Source organism: Cibotium barometz, chromosome 52 (assembly GCF_041138505.1).
Source record: "Cibotium barometz isolate CiBa-2024 chromosome 52, ASM4113850v1, whole genome shotgun sequence".
NCBI classification, from domain to species: Eukaryota; Viridiplantae; Streptophyta; class Polypodiopsida; order Cyatheales; family Cibotiaceae; genus Cibotium; species Cibotium barometz.
Window position 1 is genome coordinate 34,574,945 of NC_141097.1, and position 26,982 is coordinate 34,601,926.

A 26,982-nucleotide genomic window follows, 5' to 3' on the forward strand; every position below is an offset into this window, starting at 1 on the left:
CATCAGACAGGACCTCATTTAGTTGGACACTAGGAGGACATGGCTAGAGCCCTCACAGGAGTTGGGGACGAAGATGGCTTTCTATAGAGACCATCTTCTCCGCACCACTGAGGATGGCTTTATACTTAGACCGAGCTACATGGATACCCATCTGTCTCATGGATTGAGGTGCGCCATTGGGCGGATCCACACCTCTTCACATCAGTTAGAGATAGAGACAGGTAGATTTAGAGGCATACCTCCAGGGGACAGGATTTGTGAGATTTGTTGGATAGAGCCAAAGACGGAGGAGCACTACATCTGTCGCTGCACAGCATATTATGAGATTCGAGGGCGCTACCATTGCCTTTTCAGAGAGGGATTTGGACCACTGGCTAGAGTCTGGGACTATTGTGATCACCGATGCTTGGGTTTTTATCTCCTGGAGATCCGCAGGCTTAGAGAGTCCATTATCAGGAGCAGACGCCCGACTGGCAGGGATTCCACACAGAGACAGATTACTGACGTCTTTAGAGGGACTACCCGGGAGGACACACAGCCGACAGCCCAGCAGTGGGCACCCCGTGGGACTCTAGTTGAGAGAGCTATCCAGTTGGGCAGATCTAGACGCCCGAGGGGTCGCGGATCCTCACATCGGAGACGGTGCCTACACCGGAGGATTCAGAGCAGCATTGCGAGGCATCGGGCTCGTCCGACCAGGCATCTCACTATGGCAGATATCCAGGCCATCCGGCAGAGACCCATGCTAGAGCTCCTAGGATGATTACGACTGCAACCATATACTGTTGTACTCACTGTCACTTTTGTATCCATGTACTCATGTACCCCATTTTGACTAGTAGCATTAGCTTCCCACTCTCCCTAGTTGCAGCTTCCGGATGCCCCCTACTGATGTATTGTGGGGCTAGATACTTACCTTCAGTTCTTTCTTTTCTTTTTCAGACAGTGTATCAGATGTCACATGGTTGTAACTTTGGTCTCATAGGTCACTTTGGTCTTTTGAAGACGTTAATATAACATTTCATTTCATTTCATTTCTCTCTCTCTCTCTCTCTCTCTCTCTCTCTCTCTCTCTCTCTCACACACACACACACACACACACACACACACACTTTGTCAAAGTTGTGGGGCATTGGCAGTTGTCCAATGTTTCCAATTTTTTCCCAAATTTCAGATTTGGGGAAATTGCGACATAAGCCCGATGGCCGAAATTGGGCACATTGAGACCAATTTTGCCCAAATTTCAGATTTAGGTGAACTATGAATTTTTGATTCCCCAAAATCTCAGATATGGGCTTATGTTGGAGCTCCCCCAAATCTGAAATTTGGGGAAAGTTGGGCACTATGTGCCCGATTTCGGGCAAATTTCAAATTTCTCCCAAATCTCAATTTGGAGGAAATGTCAACTCGCCCAAAATTGGGTACATGGGGCACAAATTCCCAAATTTCAGATTTTGGGGGAGCTTTAACATAAGCCCAAATATCTCTTAATTTTATATACATAGGCGTTTCGGTCCATACTTCTCCCGGTGTGGAACGTTTCTGGTTGATACTCCGCGTTTCAGGGTTGAAACGTTTCGTGGTGACGCTGCTTGTGATGTAAGCTTGGCCCCCAAATGCAGCCCATATAATACTGAAGGAGTGACCAATGTGTCAAATAGCCGTAGCTTTGTTCTAGGTCTTGGAATTGTACATGAGCACACTTCTCTTCTCTAATGATCCCAAGGCTGCATCCCCTCGTGGCAATCTAGCCTCTGCTGCCCTCCTCATAGAGAATGATGGACTGGTATAAATGATTCCCAAGTACACACATGAGGTGACGTACTCCACTCTCTCTCTCCTCTGTATGTAAATTGTGGGTAAATCTACCAATCCATTGTGGTGTGGTGTTAAAGATCATAACCTCGGTCTTGCCAAGGTTCACAGTAAGGTCCCATGCCTCAGAGACGGCTTGCAAAGTATCCAAATGTCTTTGTAGCCTTTTGGTGAATCCGAGATGAGGACTATGCAATCTGCATATAAGAGGATCGCCTGTAAAACCGAAGCCCAATTCTTGTATGATGGCTTTGGACTTTATAAAGCGGCCTTAATCTCAACTTAATAATTGGAAAGTCACAACTTCATGTACATATTTTCTTAAGACTAGAAGTAGTACCAATGGACTATTTTTAAGTTTTGTTTGGCCTGGTGTGAAAACCAGTCATTTGTGTATGTGTCATTTTTGTCATTACAAAATACACATTCATTCCCTTGCAATCGAATACTTGTGAGATCTCCCTCTTCCCTACTCTTGCTTGCTTGTGTTCTATTGGATTCCTGCATGCTAGATGGTTTGCTTGCTTGAATAGGTTTGATTGTAGGGTCCTCTCTCATTAGCTTCTTTTCCATCCACGTCTTGTGAGAGAACCACTACGAAGCACCTGTTCATCTGGCTGAGGAGAGTTGTGGGGCTGGCCTTTGGACTCCTCCGCTCCTATCAGGGGGGCTTGGAGCTGATCTGGGTGTGGGTCTGAGGGGCGTCCTTGCAGGCATGACATCCAGGGTAGGCTCTAGCCGTGTGTCATCTATTTGCAAATGAAGCACTACACAGGAGACCTGAATTCTCCACGTGGCTTTAGAAGCAGCCCCTCCTCAAGGTGGCTGGGCAGCGTGATGACATGTTGGTGGCTCCCCCCGAGCTTGCAAACCGATGAAGAGGCCATGAGGGCAGGGGTGCGATGGAACAACAGGGCGGGGGGCTCGAGAAGGGACCAACAAAGGGCTGGAAAGAAGTGGAAGGCAGAGAGGGGGGTGGAAGGATGATGAGCACCGGGCACGCAAGCCGGAGGGTGACATAAGGCAAAATTGGGGGCTAGGGGGTGGGAAGGTGGGAAACCAGGCGACGCTTTAGATCTCATCACGGATCTTATATGGCAACAAAGCTATTTATGCATGCACCATAAGAAAAGATAGCTGACATTTCGCCAATGAGGTGATAGCTGAAGTGGTAAAGGTGTTTGTCTAGGAGTAGGAGGCCCTGGGTTCAAATCCCACAAGGTGCTTCCTCAGCGGCATTGCGTACGGATGGATGAAAAAGTTTCTACGGGCGGTTAAAGACGATAACTACGGGTGGATATTGAGCCTAAGGCTAGTTGGAAAAAAAAGAAAGATAGCTGACATTTCTGCCCACAGCTTGATGCCTCTTACGGCCTAAGTCTAGCTAACATTATCAAACAACCTAAGTCTAGCTCGCATAGACGGCTTGCTTTTCTGCTTTTGCAGAATACTTACAGCTTTTTTTTCCACAAAAAGCCTTGTTAGTTATTGAGATCAAACCTTGGGCTAACTTGATTAGTTGGTGTGAGGTTTTCCTCAAAGAAGTTGGATAATGTGACATGAGAGAAGAGGCTTTTTTTGAGAGTCATGTTGAATCTTGATGCTGTGGGACACTTTTTGCTGAAGCAGATAGGAAAAACAGCCATGAGCAGACATGAATCAACCACAGAAAGATCATCAACCCTGATTTTGTAGTAGGAAAAGGACAATAAAAAACCCGTATGATCAGACAAAACCTCTTCTCTCTTTGAAACTCAACTCACAAACTCATGGGCAGTGTCCTGTAGATGAGCACTGTGCTTGGGCAAGCAGTACCTTGGTGGGCTGTTATCGAAACTGAATCCATGGACAACCATAGAAGTGGTGACATTGAACATCGTGCTGCTCCTTGATGATTGTTTTTCTTGCTGTACCTGCTGCTCCTTGATGATTGTTTTTCTTGCTGTTACTCGTCGACACCTTGACCATGTAGAGATTCAAGGATTCGATTTATAGGTAAGACCTAGTCCTATCCCGTAGGGGGAGCGTGGTCTTCTAAAAGGCAGATCACCCATAGGGTAATTGATCATAATTTGGGCAACTACTAATCTTGATTCTTAGAGACGCTTTCTTTCTTATCCATGCCAAGGCATAGCCCACAAGGGTGAGGTGACTAAAAATGGGCTTATCTGAGAGATGGCTGATTAGGGATGCTGAGAGGAAGGTGGTGAGGGCTGTGAGGCACGGTTGCAGCAGGTACAACAAGTACAATATGCAGGCGCAGAGTGGGGAACGGATTGGCGGTACGGCCTCGTGCTAGGTGCAACCTAAGGGTATACTCTACGCAATGAGCTACTGGCCATGGTGCACTCGAGGGTTTATATAGGTGCAAGGTACGGTTGCGGGTACTGAGCAAAGTACGGGTGAAGGGACGGTGTACCTTCAAAGTGTACTGGTCACTGGTCTGCATGAGCCTGGGGAAAGGTACGGTGGTGGTGCACAGGCAAAGGTGTGGTACGCATGTACCCTTTTGGTCAGTTCGGGATTTTGGGGTTTCGGGGCAAAACGTTTCGGTCTTTAGCTAAGAAGTGCCATCGATTTTTTTCTATATAATTTTGCATTGCTAAAATTTCAAACAATAGAAACTTTTAACATTTTGAGAAACTTTTTTTTTCTTCGGAGAAACCAAAAAAATTAGAAGTTTCAGAAACGTTTCGAAACATTTCGGGGTTTCTCACTCCATAAACGCGTTTTCATGTGACTATGCTCTCCATCTCCATGCTCTCTCTCTCTCTCTCTCTCTCTCTCTCTCCCCCCCCCCCGACTCGGAGGCACATTACAGACTTCTTTAGTCCAGCCATCATTGCGCCAGATGGACCACAGTAGCAGCAGGACATGGATACCGCCCACACTAGCGGTACACTGATTGATCGTGCGATTGAGCTTGGGTGGTCCAGACGCCCACGACTACGGAGGAGGGCATCCCAGCATAGACGGAGGTTGTTGCGGCAGATTCGGATTATTCTTGCGAGACATGCGGGACACCCAGTCAGGTTGCTGACCACAGAGGATATTGAGGAGATCCGCCAGCATTCGATGCGGCACATATTATGAGATGGAGGCAGCTCCCATAGTGTACCCCCCCCGTCCCACATGATATTGTATCCCCTCACTGTCTCCACTCACCTGCATAGCGTACCCCCCCCCCCCCCCCCCCCCCCCCCCTCACTATATTCACACCCTATAAGGGTTTCTGTTTACCTTCCAGTTCCAGTTTCATTTTCTAGGTGCCAGTAGTATCATCTTTATTTTTCATTTTCTGGTTTTTTATCCAGACATTGTATGAGATCCACCATGATGTAACTTTTTGGTCTCATAGGTCATTATGGCCTTTTGAAGACGTTAATATAACATTTCATTTCTCTCCTCTCTCTCTCCCCCCATCTCTCTCTCTCTCTCTCTCTCTCTCTACCTTACTACTTAGTACTCTCTAGACTCACTCTCTCTCATGAATGATCATTGGTGACACACAGACTCTATTTTCAGCCCCTTTCTACTTAGTACTTAGTACTCTCTAGACTCTCTCTCACATGAATGATCATTGGTGAATTCCCTGTATTTTTCAGTCTTCAGGAATTCCCTCTATTTTCAATCATTCCCTAAACCCTCTATTTTCAGAAATTACCTCAGACCTCTATTAATTTTGTATTTTTTCCAATCATTCCCTCTATTTCAAAAGTTCAGTCCCTTGAACAATCCCTTTTTATGTAATTGTTTCAATTTTCATTCCCGAATTCCTCTATTTTCACAAATTTAGCCACTAATATGGCTTCTAATGTTGATTTTTTAAATTGCAGCTTGCCCAAGATGCCAAAGGCACCAAATCCTTACTGGGCTGCCACACACCATCATACTTAATAGCACATCGTCAACAGGTTCAGACACTCGTCATTGGAAGTGCCGTTATTGTAACTTGCAGTAGTCTAGCTCGATCACGCGGGTCATTCGCCACATGTCAAAGTTGGGGAGCAAGGGAATTGGTGGGTGCCCAAGTATTCCACAGGAGATGGTTGATGGTATTTTAAGGGAGATCCCAAGGAGTTTCCACATGGCAGAGGGATTCGTAGCACTATCGTTGATGATGATGTGTTGTTGGTCATTTGCCTACAGATGCAGCACCTAGCAGAAAGAGAGCTAGGATTTCTGAGGATGAGGAAGTGCCTGCTTCTTCTGTACCTATTGGGCAGCCTTCTACGCAACACAACATTAATTCCTCCTTGCACTCCATGTCATGGATCAAAGAGAGAACGTAGGGCAGAGATTGAGATAGAGCGCACTCTCATTGAGTGTAATATCTCTTTCAATGTGCTACGCACAAACCAATGGAAGAGGATGATTGCCGCTGTTGCATCTATAGGCAATGTGGATGGTGGACAGGTATTAGAGTACAATAAGATGAGGACCACCATGTTGGAGGAAGAGAAGGAGAGGATTGAGACTTCTCTCCAACCTATCAAAGAAGGTTGGAAGAAGTTTGGTTGCACCATCATTTCAGATGGTTGGAGTGACACGAGGCGGCGCCACATAATAAATATCTTGGTCTATTCATGTCTTGGCACCTATTTTTTGCGTGCAGTTGATGCAGGCAAGGCAGGGGAGCGGATCACAGTTGATTCTATCCACCACCACATTTGTCAAGCTATTGTGGAGGTGGGGGTAGAGAATGTGGTGCAAGTGGTAATAGACAATGCCTCTAACTGCAAGAGGATGGGTGAGCTGATTGAGGAAGAGTTACGAAGCATTGTGTGGACTCCTTGTGCTACATTTGGATCTTCTTATGGAGGATATTGGGAGCTTGAGTTGGGTGAAGCCCATCATCGAGGATGCTACACGCATAGCTTCTTTCTTTAGAAAGAAGCACCAGGCATTGACTATTTTTCGCTCTCATAGTGCGAAAGATATCATACGAAACTGCTTGAGCACAGCACAACTAGAGAGGTTGGTGTTTTGCAAAGCCAACCTTTGACTAATTCGGAATCTTCGAAAGATGGATAGACTAAAACAAGTAAATTTTTTTTACGACATAGTGATACACTTCAAAGTTCATAGTAAGCTTAAAGTGATTAGTCACTAATAACTACTAGTGAATATGTGCTTCATAGGTTGATGTTGAGGAGTTCGAGCGCCGCAGCCAGCAACATGTCGAGGAGAGCGACACAGTGCAGCTCATTTGACATTTATATAGCATACACGTTTGCATTTTAATTATTTTTTGTGCATCTTTGTGTACCAGTGTTGCTAAATTATGAATGATTTATAATGTGTTTTTTTTATACACATAAAAAAAAAGTGAACGTACTTAAAGTACTCATCCCGATGTGTACTTTTCGTACTCGTACGCATACCGTACCGTACCTAAAGTACTCAACCACTATGATCCCTTGATTAGATTCTTCTCCTTCTCTGAATTTTCCTCTTCTTCTACTAACTTCAATCCTTTGATAATCTGGATCATGAGATGAGACTTCTTTCACCTTGACCAGTATGGGATCATTTGGCATCGAAATTGCACTTAAGAAAGATTTGCGGCTAAGTGCATCTGCTACCACATTATCTTTCCCAGGGCAGAATTTGATGTCGAAGTCATATTCTTGTAGGATTTCAATCCATCTCCTTTGCCGCATGTTGAGGTGAGGCTGGGTGAAGATCCATTTCAGACTTTTGTGGGCAGCTACGCTGGAATTCGTCCTCCTAGAGATAATGTCTCCATAATTTGAGGCAATGAACAACTACTAAGAGCTCCAAATCATGGGTGGCATAATTTGCTTCATATTGCTTCAACTTGCGAGAAGCCAAATTGTTGATTTGGACCTTGATGTTCTACCACCGCATGGACAGTGGCGCGCTGTTCCTCAGCCGTTTCCAAGGTCAGTTCTTCACTTATAGTACAAGCGATTCTAGCAACTGCTCCTATGTGGCCTCTGCCACGTCCACCGCCTCTTGCACCTTGGTGGATAGGGGTTCCACGGCCTTGATTTGCTCTGCCACCTTGGGGAAAAGATGTTGCTAACTTGGGACAGTTGGTCCTAAAGTGTCCCCGCTCATTGCATTCAAAACACAGAGGGTCTTCTTTGGAAGAAGCAGCATACGAGCGGGGAACAAAAGAATTGCTTTGCCGCCCTCAGTTGTAGTAGGGGAAATTCTGTTGGGTTTTCTCGTAGGGCTGATCTTTAGGGTTTGCCTCAGGGTAAGATCTCTTTTAAGGCTTAGCTTTGTCGGTCCTTAGTTCTTTCATAAGAGGCTTTGCTCGTATGAGAGCACCCTGCAATGTGCTTGGCCTCATTGCTTCGAGGCGGGAATCTAAGGGTTTATTCAAACCTTGGCAGAAATGAGCCACTTGCTGGGAAGTAGTCATAGCTGGGTCATACTTCCGGAGAGTGTTAAATTTGGAATAGTAGTCCTCAAGAGTTAAGCTGCACTGCCTGAGACTAAAAAACTCAATTCATCTTTATGGATTCATGGGATGGAAAAAGATATCTTTCCTTCACGGCTTGCTTGATGTCTTCCCATGTTTGAGAATTCTTGGTGACTCCCTTGTCACGGCACCATTGTTTCCACCAGAGTTTAGCATCTCCGGTGAGGCAAAACCGTGCAAGCATAGATTGTTTGCTGCCCAAGTATCAGAAGCAGAGAAATAATCGTCCATCGTTTCAATCCAGACTTCAGCATTCTTCTCAACCTTTGAACCTTCTCTCTTAAAGGAGGGAGGTTGCATTTGCTTGAGCAGGAGCTTTTTTTTCTCCTGGATATCGGTGTATAGCGCATTGGGAAGTTGAGGCTGATTGTCTTGGCCATCATTGTAAGATTAAGTTTTTAAGATTACAAGATTCATACTTTGCACAACGCTTAAGCTAAAAAAAAAAAAAGTGAACATTGAAATCATTTTATTTCTCAAATATTTACAAGGACAAGTTTTATTACAAAGATTATATAATTAGTCTTATTTGTCATGAAGGAAAATTCCTAAGCTCGACTATGACATAAGGGTAGAGCGGTCCACATAGGTGAAATATGGGGGTTTCGTTGTGGTTTCTAAAACTCGAAAAACTGATGGTAAGGGTGATAGACTCTAGATTAGGCTAGGTCCCAACACGGCTACCCTGTCGGCAGGTAAGACCTCTATCACTCGGTCATACACCCAGCGGTCATCTTCAACTTTTCCATCCAAGGAATCCGTTTTAGGTCGGTGGTAAGGTTCCCAACTCGATAAGCTTGGATGAAGAAATATCTCGGCCCGTGACTCCAAAAATCTATATCCCATTCTCTTTCGATACGAGAGAAATGGGGGAGCGACATCTTCTCTAGTATCTGCACCATGGTGTCACGGTACTCGAAATTTGAGGAGTCACAAGCGGTCTGGAAGATGCACTGGAAACTAGAAATCTCGAGTAGGCTTCTTCCTCTTTCTACAATCATTCAAACATCAATTCGAATTGTTCTTAGTAAGGTGTTTTTATTAATTAGCATTATGTTATGTAAAACATACATTGCAAAACAATCCTTAAATGGCAAGTCCTAGAAGCTAAGATCGGCTCTGATACTAATTGTAAGATTCTCCTCTTTTAAAATAGAGGAAACACTTAAAATAGTCTACTAAGTCTTGACTTGGAGAAAATTTCCTACTCGTCGATACCTTGATCATGCAAAGATTCAAGGATAAGATTTGTAGGTTAGACCTAGTCCTATCCCGCACGGGGAGCATGGTCTTCTAAAAATCAAATCACCCATAGGGTAATTGATCATAATTTGGGCAACTACTAATCTTGATTCTTAGAGACAACGCTTGTTTCCTCATCCATGCAAGGCACAGCCGCTGGCCTAGTCTTCTAGAATAAAGTTATCCGAGAACCTATTTATCTAGCGTAGGGCTTTCACTTAATCTGTTGGAAAGCTACCCTACTAATCGGGCCACCCGGCCATAGAATGGTGCTGTCGGGACATTCCATCCTCTCACTTTCCACCCTACTCACGCATCCGTTTGTTTTCTAAGTAATCCTACCACACTGTTTGACATAAATAAACATGTTCCTTGATTAGGGCTCTTTCACAAGGTTCGTTAAAACCACCTCTTTTCATAGTATAATAATGCTAAAGACAAGATATAAAAAAAAAAGTTTATACAAGAATCAATCCCATACAAGCCAAACCGGCTCTCTTATTTTTTTTCTTTATACTGCCTATGATCTAGAATTCAGCCTTCTAGCCTCTACATGCCGGGCAAAATCCTACGGGACCATACACCTCGCCGTCGGTAGCTCGCGAGGACTCAAGCCGACCTGTCGTCCCCTCAGGCTCCGTCGCTCGATTCTCCCGCCCGTCACAGGTGTCTACGCACTAGGGTGGGCTTATTCATCGCACTAGTCTGGGCCCTCAGAACTAGACATCATCACAATCACTGGTCTCAATCAACGAACCTCATTCTCCCAATGGTATGAGGGATACCATGGGCTGATTTCGGGCCTTGCTAACGACGCTGCCTGGCTACACAAGCACGGAAACGGAGTTAGCGTCAAAGCCAGGAGAAAATACCTGTACTCTTTCTCTTAAAAATAGCAATTTCAGTACTAACCATCCATTACAAAATACAATATCACTTCAAATAATGGCTTCATAGAATTTCTAACATTTTTCAATGGAAAAATTCGCGACTTCTTTCTTGATTTATTGATATTAGTATTAAAGAATAATTTAAAAGTCTTTTTAAATGATAACCAAGCTAACCTGGTCATTGTTCCCTTGTGGCGCTTGCAACGGGAGGGTTGGAGTTGCATTAGGTGTAACTCGCAGAGCGGGTGCCCGGGGGACTAGGGCCTATGACACACTTGTTGATACCATCAATCCATATTAAAACATTTAAACATGGCCATAGCCTTAACACATATCCATCATCACTTTGCATAAAACATAAAAGCTGGACAAAACATCCAGAAATGCTCAAAATGGAGCTTGCACATGTGACATCGCATAGAGGCCGGAATGGGCCGACCCTCCCCCTTGGAGTATTTTATTTACCGAAGGAGAATAATATCATGTACAAGCTTTGCGGGCCTTACTCTCCCCACAGGAGATGCCGGATTATCCATATACAAATGCCATAACACATCCCAACACGAGGCTACCAAGCCGGAACACAGGCTGTAGAAATGCCGAGTCAACAATATAATCCATATATCTCCGTGTGGGTACTGACTCTTCTCCAAAAACCACGGGTCTTCATGCAATAGAGCTGGTACAACAACTACAACCTTCCATTCAGCCGGTACAATAAGTACAATGGCTAGTATAGCCGGTACAATGGTTGGTACAACAAGTACAGTGGCTAGTACAGTCGGTAGGGTGGTTGGTACAGCAGGTACAAATGTTGGTAGAACAAGTATAATGGTTGGTACAGTGGCTGGTACAACAGATACAGCAAGTACAAGGGTTGGCGTGATGGAAGCCTCCAATACAGTCCTGAACAGCTGGTATTCTTCATGGGCAGCCTTCAAGAGAGAGAGAAAGAGAGTAGCCATCATTAGGGGAGCCTGTAACTGTGGTAGTGGCTAGTGTGCAGTAAGAGAGCCTCCATTAATGAAGAGAGAGGGCTCCAATTTATAGATTTGGGACTCCTATGAGTGAAAATGGAAAGAGAAGGCTATGATGACAAGTGGAGAGCCGCACCATAGCTGGAGTGACAAGTGTGAGGCCACTTGTCTCACTTTGATTCACTTTCTTGCCACATGTCCTAATCTAAGAGATGGGTTCTCCCATGAACTTTACCTCTAAAAATATCCCAACTAGTAGACATTCTGTCATAGGCACTTTGCCAACTCTTGGTATCTGCTCAATTCCAGATGTAATGACGCGAACAAAATTTCCATCGGAGTCGGACCAAAAATAGCAACTCTCCTAAATTTTAGGAGTGTGGTCCTTTGTATTCTAAGATAATCCCCCATTCCCAAAGCTTGTACTTTCTAAATATTTAGACATCCTGGAGTTCACCAGACCCCCTTAAGACTGGAAAATGTCCAGGTTGGTGACATCCTCCCCAGCTTCTTAAAAGTTGTCCGCAACTTTAAGCTTCAAGCCGTATATTCAAGATATAATCATGTCCCATCAAGTGGGCGAGACAAGACAGTCTCAAAAATCCAGTATAACTGAAGAATCCATGTCCCAAAGTAATGGGTGAGACTAAATAAGTCTCCATAATACCAATATCAAAATCATGTCCCAAAATAAATGGGCGACAACTCATGGAATATATGCTAGACACATGCAAAGAGCCAATTGTGTCTCAATCACCAATATCAATGAGATAATCATATGGCAATGAAAATCACCAACAAGGTGCTAAGACACTTAAATAAGTGCCATGCACAAGAAACTAGTGCCTCACACAGAAACATGTGCTATGCAGACAAACTGGTGTCATTGAAGAGCACAAACCATGGTGACAGAAAAGCTGGTTCTCCATAGTTCTGGCAATCCTTTCTCCCAATCCCAATAGTTCCCATGTTCACCCATACAATCCCAACTCTAATCAACAAGCATGGTGTGGAAAGAATGAAACATTCACTCCACAATCTATGAAACATTCACTCCACAATCGTAACACGAATCCACGTGTATGGTGGAGTGTTCATTGAATTGCCCTCTCACAATCCCAACATGAATCCGCATGCATGGTGAGATGAACAATGAACCTCTTGGTCTCTGTATGGGGAGATAGTGATTCCAATATGGTTGAAAAAATAAAATAAAATCCATGTCTCAAATAAATGGGCGTGACAAAATAGTCCCATAAGTCCAGATATCATAATCATGTCCCAAGTAAATGGGCGAGACAAATCAGTCCCATAAGTCCAGATATCATAATCCATGTCCGAAGTAAATGGGCGAGACAAAATAAGTCTCCTGCCAACAAGGCATCGATCCACATGACCCTTGGCATAGATATAAGTGTCGTGCCAACCAGGTGTCATGTCCACTTTACCACTTGCACTTCGTGTTGGTACTCTGACCACACACCTTGGATGAGAGGTGGGCTCAAGTAACAAGATAAAACAATCACTCGCAGGCATAGATACTAGATAGCGTGGTGTTCCATAAGCATTTCTGCTACACATAGTTTATAGGCATATCGGCCACCAATAGTTTGTAGGCATTTCGGCCACCAACTCACACTACCCTCTCAAGTGCCCATGTTCCCTTCCATCTGCTCTCTATTGTTCCACCCACACATGGTAGAAACAATCTTCAAGAGAGCACGTAGGACAAGAGAACGCTACATAGGGTATGTTGTGCTTGTCACTACCCTCTGAAGTGTCCATGTTCCCTTCCATCTGCTCTCTATTGTTCCACCCACACATGGTAGAAACAATCTTCAAGAGAGCACGTAGGACAAGAGAACACTACACACGGTATGTTGTGCTTGTCACTACCCTCTGAAGTGCCCACGTTCCCTTCCATTTGCTCTCTATTATTCCACCCACACATGGTAGAAACAATCTTTAAGAGAGCACGTAGAACAAGAGAACACTACAGAGGGTATTTGAACAATGAGTTTCATAATTCCAATGCAGTCCAAAATAAGGGAGCCAAAAAGAATAATCCATAAACCTGAGGATAGATTCAAATTGCTAGAAAAGAAGTCCAGGAATCCATAGACCTGTATACCATAATCCTTGTGAGATGTCCTAAAGGGCAAATACGTTTTTCTTTAAGAGGGTGAGGACTGTAAGTCTCTTCACATGGGGGGGGGGGGAGTGGGGGGAGAAGAGTTAAAGGACTCCCTCTCCTCAAACGGGTGGGGCGACTGAAAATGGGCTTATTTGAGAGATGGCTGATTAGGGATACTGAGAGGAAGGCGGTGAGGGTTGTGAGGCACCGGTTGCAGGTACAACAAGTACAGTATGTGTCACCAGCCTGGACATTTCCCAGTATGAAAGGGGTCTGGTGGACTCCAGGATGTCTAAATATTTGGAAAGTACAAGCTTTGGGAATGGGGGATTATCCTAGAATACAAAGGACCACACTCCTAAAATTTAAGAGAGTTGCTATTTTTGGCTCGACTCCGATGGAAATTCTGTTCGCGTCATTATATCTGGAATTGAGCAGATACCAAGAGTTGGCAAAGTGCCCATGACAGAATGTCTACTAGTTGGAAATATTTTTAGAGGTAAAGATTATGGGAGAACTCATCTCTTAGACTGGGACATGTGGCAAGAAAGTGGATCAAAGTGAGACAAGTGGCCTCACACTTGTCACTCCAACTATTGTGTGGCTCTCCACTTGTCATTGTAGCCTTCTCTTGCCATTTTAGCTCATGGGAGGCCCAAATCTACAAATTGGAGCCCTCTCTCTTCATTAATGGAGGCTCTCTTGCTGCACACTAGCCTCTACCACCGTTGAAGGCTGCCCTAATGATGGCTACTCTCTTTCTCTCTCTCTTGAAGGTTGCCCATGAAGAATACCGGCTGTTGGGGACTGTTTTGGAGGCTTCCATCGCGAAGAAATACTAAAGGCAAGGGTATTTAATCATTTATTATGATTTCTAACCATTGTACTTGTTGTACCAGCCTTTGTACATGTTGTACCAGCCATTGGTTGTACTAGTCCTTGTACTTGTACTTGTTGTACCAGCCATTGTACCGGCTGTATCAACCACCGTACCGGCTGTACCAGCCATCGTACTTGCTGTACCAACTATACCAGCCATTGTAGCGTCTGTACTAGCCATTGTGTTTGCTGTACCGGCTGAATGGAGAGTTGTACTTGCTGTACTAGCTGTATTGCATGAAGACTCGTGGTTTTTGGGAAAGAATCAGTACCCACACGGAGGTATATGGATTATGTTGTTGGCTTGGCATTTCTACAGCCTATGTTTTGGCTTGGTTGCCTCGTGTTGGCCGTGTTATGGCATTTGTATATGGATAATCTGGCATCTCCCATGGGGAGAGTAAGGTCCTCAAAGCTTGTACATGAAATTATTCTCCTTGGGTAATAAAATACTCCAATGGGGGGGTTGGCCCATTCTGGCTTCTATGCGGTGTCACATGTGCAAGCTCCATTTTCAGCATTTGTGGATGTTTTGTCCAGCTTTTAAATGTTTTAATATGCATTGATGGTATCAACAAGTGTGTCAAAGGTCCTAGCCTCTGGGGCACCGCCGCGAGTTACATTGGTATCAGAGCATAGGCTTTCTTGAAAGCGGAGGCTTCCTTCTAGCAATAAGGAAGAGAAATGATCTGAAGTGGGGAGCACACTTACCATCATTGCTATTAACCATGGCCTGCCACTTCAGAGCCTATGAAGCAAGAGCATGAGCAATAGACAGCTTCGTCTAAGGATTTATGAATTCACAAAATTTATCTTGGAAGTATGGAGTTGGCTTTATGTCCACACATTTAGCACTCTTTCCATATGGATATTGTGGATTATATTATCAAGCTTAAAAGCAAGCTATATGGAGATATATCTTAGGATATCTTAAGGGTATGGTGACGAGATATTTCTTTTGGCTTCATGACCAACCTGGCAAAGAAAAGCTAAGTATACTTTGAGTTTGCAAAGTTAGTGCTTTTGCTATGAAGTGTTTTTTGATGTTCACTAACCCTTGTATAGCCATGCAAGGAGAAAGGTGGTGTTGTTTGCCTTGAGATGGTTTCAGGGAAACATTGTTTATGACTTTCTTTATTGGGATGGATTATATCTATGGAGAGTTCTTTCTTGGACGAGATTTATATAGATATTGGGCTTTACAAGCAATTTCTATGGACGAATCTGTCCGAGTTTATAGAGAAGAAAATCTATGGATATTTCATGGATATGATGCTTTTATAGATAAAAGTCCACCTCTACTCCAAGGTGTGTGGTTAGCACGGAGTATGTGGTAAGAGTTATGGTATACAAGGATTATAGTATACAAGTCTATGGATTCCTGGACTTCTTTTCTAGGGATTTGGATCCATCCTCAGGTTTATGGATTATGTTTAGGACTCCCTTTTACTGGGATGGATTAATCTTTATGGCTCCCTTTATTTGGGATGCATTGGACTTATGAAACTCATGGTTCACATACCTTGTGTAGTGTTCTCTTATTCTACGTGCTCTTGAAGATTATTTCTACCATGTGTGGGTGGAACAATAAAGAGCAGATGGAAGGGAACATGGGCACTTCAGAGGGTAGTGTCTAGCACAACATACCATGTGTAGTGTTCTCTTGTCCTACGTGCTCTCTTGAAGATTGTTTCTACCATGTGTGGGTGGAACAATAGAGAGCAGATGGAAGGGAACATGGACACTTCAGAGGGTAGTGTGGAGCACAACATACCGTGTGTAGTGTTCTCTTGTCCTACGTGCTCTTTTGAAGATTGTTTCTACCATATCTGGGTGGAACAATAGAGAGCAGATGGAAGGGAACATGGGCACTTGAGAGGGTAGTGTGAGTTTGTGGCCGAAATGCCTATAAACCATGTGTAGCAGAAATGCTTATGGAACACTAGGTTATCTATGCCTGAGTGATTGTTTTATCTTGTTACTTGAGCCCACCTCTCATCCAAGGTGTGTGGTCAGAGTACCAACACGGAGTGCAAGTGGTAAAGTGGACATGATACCTGGTTGGCAAGGGACTTATGTGTACGCCAAGGGTCATGTGGATTGGCATATCTTTGTGTGCTTTGAGCTTGGATTATGATATCTGGACTTATGGGACTGTTTAGTTTCACCCATTTCTTTGGGACATGGATTCTTCAGATATATTGGATTTTTGAGACTGTCTCGTCTCGCCCACTTGATGGGACATGATTATACCTTGAATGTATGGCTTGAAGCTTAAAGTTGTGGACAACTTTTAAGAAGCTGGGGAGGATGTCACCTGCCTGGACATTTCCCAGTATGAAAGGGGTCTGGTGGACTCCAGGATGTCTAAATATTTGGAAAGTACAAGCTTTGGGAATGGGGGATTATCCTAGAATACAAAGGACCATACTCCTAAAATTTAGGAGAGTTGCTATTTTTGGCCCGACTCCGATGGAAATTCTGTTCGGGTCATACATCTGGAATTGAGCAGATACCAAGAGTTGGCAAAGTGCCTATGACAGAATGTCTACTAGTTGGGATATTTTTAGAGGTAAAGATTATGGGAGAACCCATCTCTTAGATTGGGACATGTGGCAAGAAAGTGGATCAAAGTGAGACAAGTGGCCTCACACTTGTCAGAAAGTGGATCAAAGTGAGACAAGTGGCCTCACACTTGTCACTCCAGCTATTGTGTGGCTCTCCTCTTGTCATTGTAGCCTTCTTTTGCCATTTTAGCTCATGGGAGGCCCAAATCTATAAATTGGAGTCCTCTCTCTTCATTAATGGAGGCTCTCTTGCTACACACTAGCCTCTACCACCGTTGAAGGCTGCCCTAATGATGGCTACTCTCTTTCTCTCTCTCTCTCTTGAAGGTTGCCCATGAAGAATACCGGCTGTTGGGGACTGTTTTGGAGGTTTCCATCGCGAAGAAATACTGAAGGCAAGGTATTTAATCATTTATTATGATTTTTAGCCATTGTACTTGTTGTACCAGCCTTTGTACATACTGTACCAGCCATTGTATTGGCTGTACGAGTCCTTGTACTTACTGTACTTACTCTACCAGCCATCGTACAGGCTGTACCAGCCATTGTACTTGTTGTACCAGCATTTGTACTTGCTGTACCAACTCTATTGCATGAAGACCCGTGGTTTTTGGGGAAGAATCAGTGTACCCACACGGAGGTATATGGATTATGTTGTTGGCTCGACATTTCTACAGCCTATGTTCTGGCTTGGTTGCCTCGTGTTGGGCTGTGTTATGGCATTTGTATATGGATAATCCGGCATCTCCCATGGGGAGAGTAAGGCCCTCAAAGCTTGTACATGAAATTATTCTCCTTGGGTAATAAAATACTCCAAGTGGAGGGTCGGCCCATTCCGGCCTCTATGCGGTGTCACGTGCAAGCTCCATTTTCAGCATTTGTGGATGTTTTGTCCAGCTTTTAAATGTTTTAATATGCATTGTTGGTATCAACAAGTGTGTCAAAGGCCCTAGTCCCCCGAGCACCGCCTGGCGTTGAGTGGCGGTACGGACTGGCGGTACGGCCTCGTGTTGGGTGCAGTCTAAGGGTGTACTAAACGCAATGAGCTACTAGCCATGGAGCACCCGGGGGTATATATAGGTGCAGGTTACGGTTGCGGGTATTGGGCAAAGTATGGGTGAAGGGACGGTGTACCATCAAAGTGTACCGATCACTTGTCTGCATGAGCCTGGGGAAAGGTACGGTGAAAAGTGTATGCATGTACCCTTTTGGTCAGAGGCAGCATTGATGTCCACATGGCGGTAATACAATGGGTGGTTGGCCTTTGGTCCTTATGAAGCCATTGTACGGGCGCCTTGGTGAGTGTGTGGTGGGGTTCCCAAATTTGGGACGCAGGCCTCGATTTGCGTACTGGAGCACCCGGGGGGTGATTTCCCCCCCCCCCCCCCCCCCCCCCCCCTCCCCCCCATAGCGAATATGTCTGGGATGTTTCCCTGGTCGTCGGGGTGTAGATTGTCTGTCAATCGGATGCCCGGTCATGCATTTATTAAGGTTTGAAGGTTGTTGTTTTTAAGACTAAAAATAACTAAAATTCGCGTATAAGCTTGATCCAGTGTCCGTTTTGGATCCTGTATTACGGTAAAATCGCGCGCAGATTCCATTTGAAGATTCTAAGTGAAAATGGGTCGTTTAATAAAATCACTGATTTTTACACCATAAAAACTCATAAATTCATCTATTACAAGGACAATTTTTTATTTATTAATGAAGATGGGCATGTTACGTAGAGAGAGTTTCGGAAAGATGGCTTGGATGTGCTGGGTCTTCTTTCAATCTTAAGGGGGACAGAGAAAACAAGCACTTGATTTTTTTAACTGAAGCCCAAAAAATTCTCCGGTTTTAGTCCCCTGATTTTTTTGTTTTTGTTCCTTTTTAAGAATGGCTAGGTGTAGCAAGGAGGAGCCAAGTTAATATTTTGAGCCTAGATTAGTACTACCTTGTGTAAAAACTGACCTACTCATGTTGAAGGTTGGTGGCCACTTGCCAAAGGCTGTTGTGCTGTTAATATGGGGTGCAAACCATAGTTATGGAAAACAGAAACAAAAAGGAGTCGGAATTGGAAATTTCAAGGGGCTGAAATGGGGAAACACCCCATTCGGTGAGGGAGATGCAAAATAAGACGGAGGGGGGAGAAGAAGAGGGGGAGAAGAAAAACACGGAGTGTGACTGGAGACTTGGGGGAAGGGAGATCAGTGAGGAGAAACAAAAAAGAAGCTAAGTTTGGCCCGAGGTTGGCCTAACTGGGACACTTTTCCTCACCAGAAACACGTTTCCGCTTGAAAGCAAATGGGAAATGCTGTTTCCTGTCTGTTTTGCCGTTTCCCGTGACTGCTACAAACAGGCTGGAGAGGCAAGGGCTGGCTCTGAAAATGCATGATGGGGAAAGGCTGGGCTGGGCTGCCTTCTCAAAGATGAAGGTTGCACAGATTGGAAGCATGAATGCTGGTTGGGATAGCCTCACGACATGCTTTTTGGCTTTATAAAGTTTGGCTTTTTTTTTTTTTTTTGTTGCAGCTATTAAGGTTGAGCTTCAATGTTTCATCATATTCACACTTGCTGCCTGGCTTATGTTTTGATGCTCTGCTTGGACGTTTGTAGCCAGAAGGCCCTGTCCTCACAGCCCAAACCTACTTCCACCTTTCACATTTGAAAAGCACCTGATTGGGGGCAGGTCGTCCTTAAAAGAGTCTGCCTGCTGTACCGGATGGAGTGCCTGAAAATTTTCTGGTTTGAACTATCTGAGAGAGATGTTTCACATTCTGGAACTCTGGAGATGACGTCAGCTGCAAGGGGCACAAAGTAAGTTGCTGCAGTGGCATTGATTGTTATATGCAATTGTAATAGGTGACTGTAGTGCCACAAGGTCCCTTTATATTCCACAATTGCCACTGTGAAAGTCTAGTTTAGTAACAATCACGGGACTTGTGATTATCGACTTTTGTGCTGTACGCTGCACAAATGCCGCCTTCATCTGCTGGAATTAACTCAGATTCTGATTTATACTATTATCGTTGATGCCATTTGCATTTTGATTTTTGTGAGATCCCTTGCATCATGAATGAAGCCATGTAGTCTGTAGCTCTCCAGTTTGGTCCTCAAGAATATGCTCATGTTCTTTTCTACATAATGCAGAAAAAGGGCACAGACACGGGGCTTCTTACATGGTTTCTTGACCCAGTGTACATGGGAAACTTTTGCATGATCTTTTGTCTGTTGACATTATGTTTTAATGATTGGATTTAGTGGCTAATTGTTTAGCAGAGTTTGCATGCTTTCCTTTAAGTTTTTGATATTTCTTCTGGGTAAACTGGATCCTTTGTAAACTCTATAATAAAGTGCCTCGTAGTGACCTATATCAAGTTTGCAACCTGACCAGGGTAACTGCTAGCTGCAGGTTGGAAGTTTGTCTGCCAGTGCTCTCTCAAACCTCAGGGTACAGCCTGGTTGGATGAAAAGTGAACATCTTCAACATGATCAGTCAGAAGCAATTAATAAGCTGTGCAAATACTGGCAGAAACACACACATGGGATTGTGGTGAATGAAACACATCAGGTATACAGATTGTGTAGTTTGTAAAACTGTAATGGCAATTCATAAGATCATTGTAATACTTCTTTTTCTCAAGAAAGATCCATCTTTTTAGTAAAATAGAACATTTGCTCTTGTGCAGTAGGATTGTTTAGTTAAAGGGGAGGGGTGGTGGGAAGCCACACTTGGGGGCTGTAATGTCAAGTGATGCTGCTGTCTCTTTCATTGAGCAAGGGTTCCAAGTATGAAAAGTAAGGCGGCACAGCACTGCTACATGCTGTCTTAGTCAACTGTCATGCTCTAAGGGCCTCAGAGAGGTGTGTATGAGGTCTGTCCAGATAGAGCAAATGGTCTTTGCAGGCGGGGTGCTTGTGCCCTCGATGGTGTTGCTGAGCAGTGTGAGTCTGAAATGAGTGAGCTGAGGCACAAGAATCTTCCCATTGCCCTTGTAGAGAAGGCCTGAGGCCCACACAATGGTACAAGTGACCACCCGAAAGGTACCCACCAGATCTGTTGTGTCTTTAGGGAATTCCAAAGGCAATGATGCTAATATCTGGGGGAGCACCACACCGGCCATAGGAGGTGGGGTGGCCGGAGGTGCTGATTGCTAGGCAGTTGTGGGCAGCAAACCATAAGAAGAGTGAACGAAAATTATCCTAATTAGTTTTTCATAAGTCGGAGAGGAAGACGGGAAAGTGGTGACGGCTCACCAATGTTGGGTAGCTGCATGAGTGGGGTTGATTTTATGCAGCTGCACCCCTAGCCAGGCAGGGTACTTGAAGGAGGAGAGAGGTGGTTTTCCAATTCCACTCCTCCAGGTTTCTCAGAAGTGGGCTAAGGGTCTGTTCTCCCAAAGTGACAAATGTCACGAGCGGTCTTCTGCGACCTTAAGAGAGGAGTTGATTCTCCATCCTAGCTTGTGGACTCAACCACTCGCACTTATTGTTTAGGGGTGTGGCAGTCCTTCTTGAAGGGGGTGACTGCACTGTAGACAGCCATGGCTGTCAATCCCAATTGCCAGTGGGAGGCATCCTTCTCGGCGGATGCACAAAATTGCCTGGGAGATGATGTGCGGAGAGAAGATCAACATCCACAGTTGGGAGGGGTGCTAGCAAGCACTTCACGCATCTCATCGCCAGGTTAATATTGTTGCCATGCCAGCTCTGCATGGCTGTACAGTCCTGTACTTGTGCTGTACCTGCTGTATCTGCCCTTCTATAGCTGCCGTACTTGCCATCCATGCTGTCTGTATTTTACTGTGCTACCTGCTTGTACCGTCTGATGTACCAGATGTTGCTGCTGCTGCTGATGCCTATAAACTGAAGGTCGGTGATACCAAAAAGTGTTGCAAAAATTGCATCTGTGAATTATAGATCATAAACCTGAAAACAAAAAGTACCAAAATATAATAGGCCCACGTACTACATGGTCCCTACAGGTAAAATTAACAGTTATGTCAGTGAGACTGGTGGGAACACATTATATGTCATCGTCTATATATATATATATAGAGAGAGAGAGAGAGAGAGAGAGAGAGAGAGAGAGAGAGAGAAAGCTGTATTAACGTCTACTAGAGGCCGAACTCGACCTATGAGAAATCAATGTACAACTGTCAATGTCTTCTGGATGTCTAGAAAAAAAAAGAACAAAAATAACATGAATAAACTATGAAAGTATTGAGCTAGTGGGGGGGGTGTGATGGATGGAGCACTTCTGCTAGAGGCTCAGTATGCAACCTATATGCGCAGGGTATACAAGAATGCAATGCAGATCTGTCTAGCTCCAACAATTACCATAATGGGGGTGTAATATGTGATACATAGGCGATGGCGAGGCAAAAATACCTCGGAGCATGATCTCCGGGTGTGAGTGTAAGTGAGCTAGCCGCTCCTAGATATGGTGCTAATGTCGAGCCCGTATCTCTGTGATCTCCCTCTGATGTAGTCTGGGAGTCTGGTAAGCTAGTGCTCTCGGTCTCCGTCTGGCTCGGAGGTCCGCAGTGCGCTGAAGTGTAACCCCCTCCTGTGTGAGGATAGGCACTGGGATAGATCTCTGGAAGAAATCAGTGAGCTGGAGCCGTCGCCCACCTCTCCCTGTGGTATGACTCCGTAGCAGTGTCTCTCTGTGGGGTTGTGTCTCTAGCAAGAACTGGCCAAATCTGCGCTGGTCTGCGGACTCCATGATCCACTGAAGATGGTGGTGTATCTCTCTCTAATGAGACTATATGCTCTGCATGTGCATACATAATGCTCCTCACTCTCAACCTCCTCGTGGCATAGTCTGCATATCCTCTCTGCTCTGGGGATCCGTGCTGCCCTATCTGCCTCAATCTCAAGCTGGTGTGATGACACTTTGAGCTGACCAATCAGCACTCGGGCACTGTGAGGCATGTACACATCCATGTATCCAGGTCTATGTATGAATCCATCCGTTGAGATACACATGAAGTAGTATAGCATCTTCGGCGGTAGAGGCTGACCGGGTGTAATCCAAGTCTCTCGAGTGTATTGCTGCCATAAATCCTGCCGAAGGACTCTGTTCCTCTCACTGTGAGAGAGCTGGATGTGTGGTGCATGTATATCATACTGGAAAGGTGGCAAGTGATCTATGTCAAGACCATGCTGAGTGAGCCACTGTATCATCTGTAAATACCATGATCTCCTATCTCGAGTCTCTGCGAGCTGCCTGGACGCCTCAAAAGCTCTATGTGAGAGTCGATCTGATGGCATATCTTTGATCCTCTCTATGAAGCAGATCGTCTGGAAGAGGGCCTCTACTAGCATAGGAGGTGCAGCAAACTCCGTCTGGACAATAACATGTGGGACGGAGGGTTTGCTGCGGATCATCCGTGAGAGCATGAGAATCTGAGGCCTCTCTATCTGAGACCATGTGGAGGTGGCGAGTGCAGGTGCCCATACTGCTGCAGCATACATCAAAGCAGGGGTGACTAGTGTGTCAAACAACCACCCCTTCGTGCGGGGCTCCTGGAAGTGTGCCTGGTGACACTGTCTCTCTAGCATGGCCAGAGCTGCATACCCTCGTGTGAGTCTATCCCTGGTTGCCTCTGCCATAGTAAATCTTCCTGGCGGAGTCGTAAATGTAATTCCCAGGTACACATATGAGTCTACCACCTCTGCCTGTCCTCCTGCTAGTGTGAAGATGACCTGTCGTTGAACTGGCCCTCAGGTGTGGAAAATCATGGCCTTGGTTTTCCCAAGGTTCACTGTAAGCCCCCTCTGTGTGCAGAAGTCATCGAGTGCATGGAGATGGTGCTGTAGTCCCATCCGAGACTCAGAGTCCAGAATAATATCATCTGCATATAGCATAATGTGGACTGTGGTACCTGAGATGTATAGCCCAAATAGTGTAGGAGAGAGTGGGCTTCCTTGCTTCACACCTATGGTGCTAGCAATAACATCAGATATCCCCCCGGGGCATCGTATCCGCCCGAAGACCTGCTCATATAAAGCATAGATGCCCCAAACCATCTCTAATGGGATCCCCAATGACTGTAGGCGCTGGAAGAGTCTCTCTCGTGGCATCGTGTCAAATGCTTTGCGGGAACCCACAAAGCAGTAGTATAATCTCTTCTCCCGCGCCCTAGCCTGGTCAATCGGACATCTCAGAGTGAAGATATGGTCAATAGTGGAGAAAGCTCGTCGGAATCCAGGCTGCCCTGGTGCTCGCAGTCCCTTCTTCTCTGCATATGAGCTCAACTCTGCCTCGAGCATTGTGCCATAAAGTTTGGCCAATGTATGACCAATCATGATAGTCCTGTAGTTGCTGGGGTCTAGCATGTCTCCCGCTTTGTGGAGAGGCATGATGGTGTGCATAGTCCTCTCAGCTGGTAGGCCCTCCACTAGTGCCCTATTAAAGAGGTGAGCAACAAAGGGTCCCAGTGTGTCAGCTGCATAAATAAGATGCTCACTCTGTATACCTGTGTGGTCGGCCGATCTCCCATGCTGTAACCGGCGGATAGCTCTCTCTACCATCGAGGCGGTAAAGAAAGTAGAGGTGGTTGGCCGGGATTCCTGTGGCTGTGGTATGGGCGGCTGCTGAGGGATATGGTAGAGGCTCTTTGCATATGTGTGCCATGTGTGTGGATCCTTAAATCGGGGTACGAGGGCGAGGCTCTCTCATCCTCCGCCATGCAGTGGCTGCATCTGTGCTCATGAGTAGGTGGTATATATCCCAGTAGTGTGCCTCCTTATATGCACGCCTCCTACGGCGTGTGAGGATCCTCATCTGTCGGCTCGCCTGTCTCTGTGTTATGGTCCCCAGTGCTCTCTGGGGCACGGAACTGGTTTACATTCCAATCCAACTCCTAGTTTGAAACTAGCTTACAGAATGGATCACTATAGACACACTCCATGACTTCAAACAACACCGTAATGTTCGCTTATAATATATGCTTAATTGCAACACGTTAACAATCAACGTCTTAAAGTTCTCACAACAATGAGAAGACTTCATAACTCAATAACAACGAGACATAAATCAAATAAAGAATAACAATGCTTGTAATCCACATCAAGGCTTAAATCAAATAAACAAAAACAATGATTGTCCTCCATAGCCGATGTCCCATAGGCCGCCTGGCGCTAATCGGTGGCTTTGCCATCGATGATGATACGGCCATCGAGATAGAATGCTCTCTTGCTCTCTTTCCGGGCCTGTAGGACTCTCGGCATGCATGTTTTTCTATGTTCTATCTGCATCCTTGTAAGGTCGTCATCCAAATAGATGGGATCTCCCTGTAATCCTCGTAGAATCACCCTCTTTCTCATGAAGCTGACCCTCTCCGTCTCTCCTGCAAACTGTAGGATGAGGGCTTGCTTGCGTATTGAGTGTTTCCCGGTTCTCCATGCTTTGGTGAAGGGGAGAGGGTCCTCTTCCCTATAGCCGAGCTTCATGCATAGAAGCTGTCCATCTTTCTCGGGAGTGGAGTCGGGTGTCTCGGCTATACCTGTGACTCGAATGTTGAGGCGGCGGGCATGCCTGATCTTCTCCTCCTCAATGGTGGTGTGAATGATTTGGTGTTCTTCCCTTTGAGCCTCCTCCCTCACTTCTTTACGGATGTTCTTCTTCACCACCTCAACCCATCCTGATTGCTTGGCTTCGAGTTTTTCCTCCATGTCCTTTGTGATCTCCTTGGAGATCTCTTCTTTGATGGCCGTAAGAGTGTTGTCATTGATCTCCCCTTCTTCCTTCTCGGTGTTCTTGAGGGCTACCAGTTCCACTTTCAATGCACTCACCTCCTCCTTGAGTGTTGTGTTCTCTTGTTCAAGGTCCGTGACCCATGCTTCAAGGGCCATGATGTGCGGGTGTAGTTTTTTCTCCACTTCATTGAGGTTGGAATCGGACGTCTTCTTGTTTTCCTTGATTAGTGCCTTCATTGCCGTCTCGAGGGCCTCGAGCTTGCCTTGGAGACTCGGAGCCATTCCTCGAGCTTACTCTGCAGCGCTTCCTACAGGCAGGGAGGAGAGAGAGAGAAAGAGAGTTATGTTGCTGCCTTGGGGGCCCGAGGAAGGGTGGGCTAGCGAACAAGGGCGAGCAAGGGCGAAGGCGGCGGCTACGCACAGAGGCGCGAACAGAAGGTGGACAGTAGCGAAGCGAAGGCGGGAGAGTTGCGGGCGGTGAATAGTAGCGAAGCGAGCAGGGGCGCGAACAGAAGGCGGACAGTAGCGGAGCGAAGGCGGGAGAGTTGCGGGCGGTGAATAGTAGCGAGGCGAGCAGGGGCATGAACAGAAGGCGGACAATAGCGAAGCGAAGGTAGGAGAGTTGCGGGCGGCGAACAGGGGTGAAGGATGACAGGCAGACGGGCAGCATAGTGAGCCAGCCTAGGTGGGAGAGAGGGCGGCGAGCAGGGGTGCGCGCACGCGAGAGAGAGAGAGAGAGAGAGAGAGAGAGAGAGAGAGCACCTACTAAAGACCCAATGGGCCTATGAGACCAAAGTGATACAATAATGTCCATGGCAAATCTCATCATGGAACGGAAAATAAAATAGGACAAATCAACAAAACTGTCCATGGAAATCTCATCATGGAATACTAGGAGCATGAAACATGAAACATGAGAGGAACATCGGCCCTCAATAGATGGTATACCACTCTCCATAATATCAAGTATGGGGCTAATGAGAATGGCCGAGAGGTCTCCCTTAGCTCCGTTACATGGAGAGAGAGTGAGAGAGGGAGGGAGGGACATAGTTGTATTAATTGTCTACAAAAGATCCAAATGGTCTTTGAGACCAAAAAGTGTATGATGATGTCTATGGAATCTCATCATCATGGAAAATAAAAAGAAAAACACAACAACAACAAAATGTATACAGTGATGTCGAGAGACAGAGTGATGTACATCTAATCCTGATTTAAAGCATCAATCTGCCAATATGTATGAGCCTCTCTCAACATTAGCGGAATAAATCACTCATGTGGTACTAGGAGTGGCCCATGCAGGATGGGAGAGAGAAGTAGATTCTCCAGGCTCATT

General features: G+C 45.4%; 1 protein-coding gene across 3 annotated transcripts in view; it reads left to right on the forward strand.

Moving 5' to 3' along the window:
• Nucleotides 1-26,982, forward strand: part of LOC147609093 (uncharacterized) — a 150,566-nt gene that overhangs the window by 56,964 nt on the left and 66,620 nt on the right. For all 3 annotated transcript variants that reach the window (XM_086788808.1, XM_086788810.1, XM_086788809.1), the window contains one exon: nt 20,353-20,511. In XM_086788808.1, the coding sequence (XP_086644934.1) occupies nt 20,353-20,511 (159 nt within the window). The remainder of the gene's footprint in view (nt 1-20,352; nt 20,512-26,982) is intronic.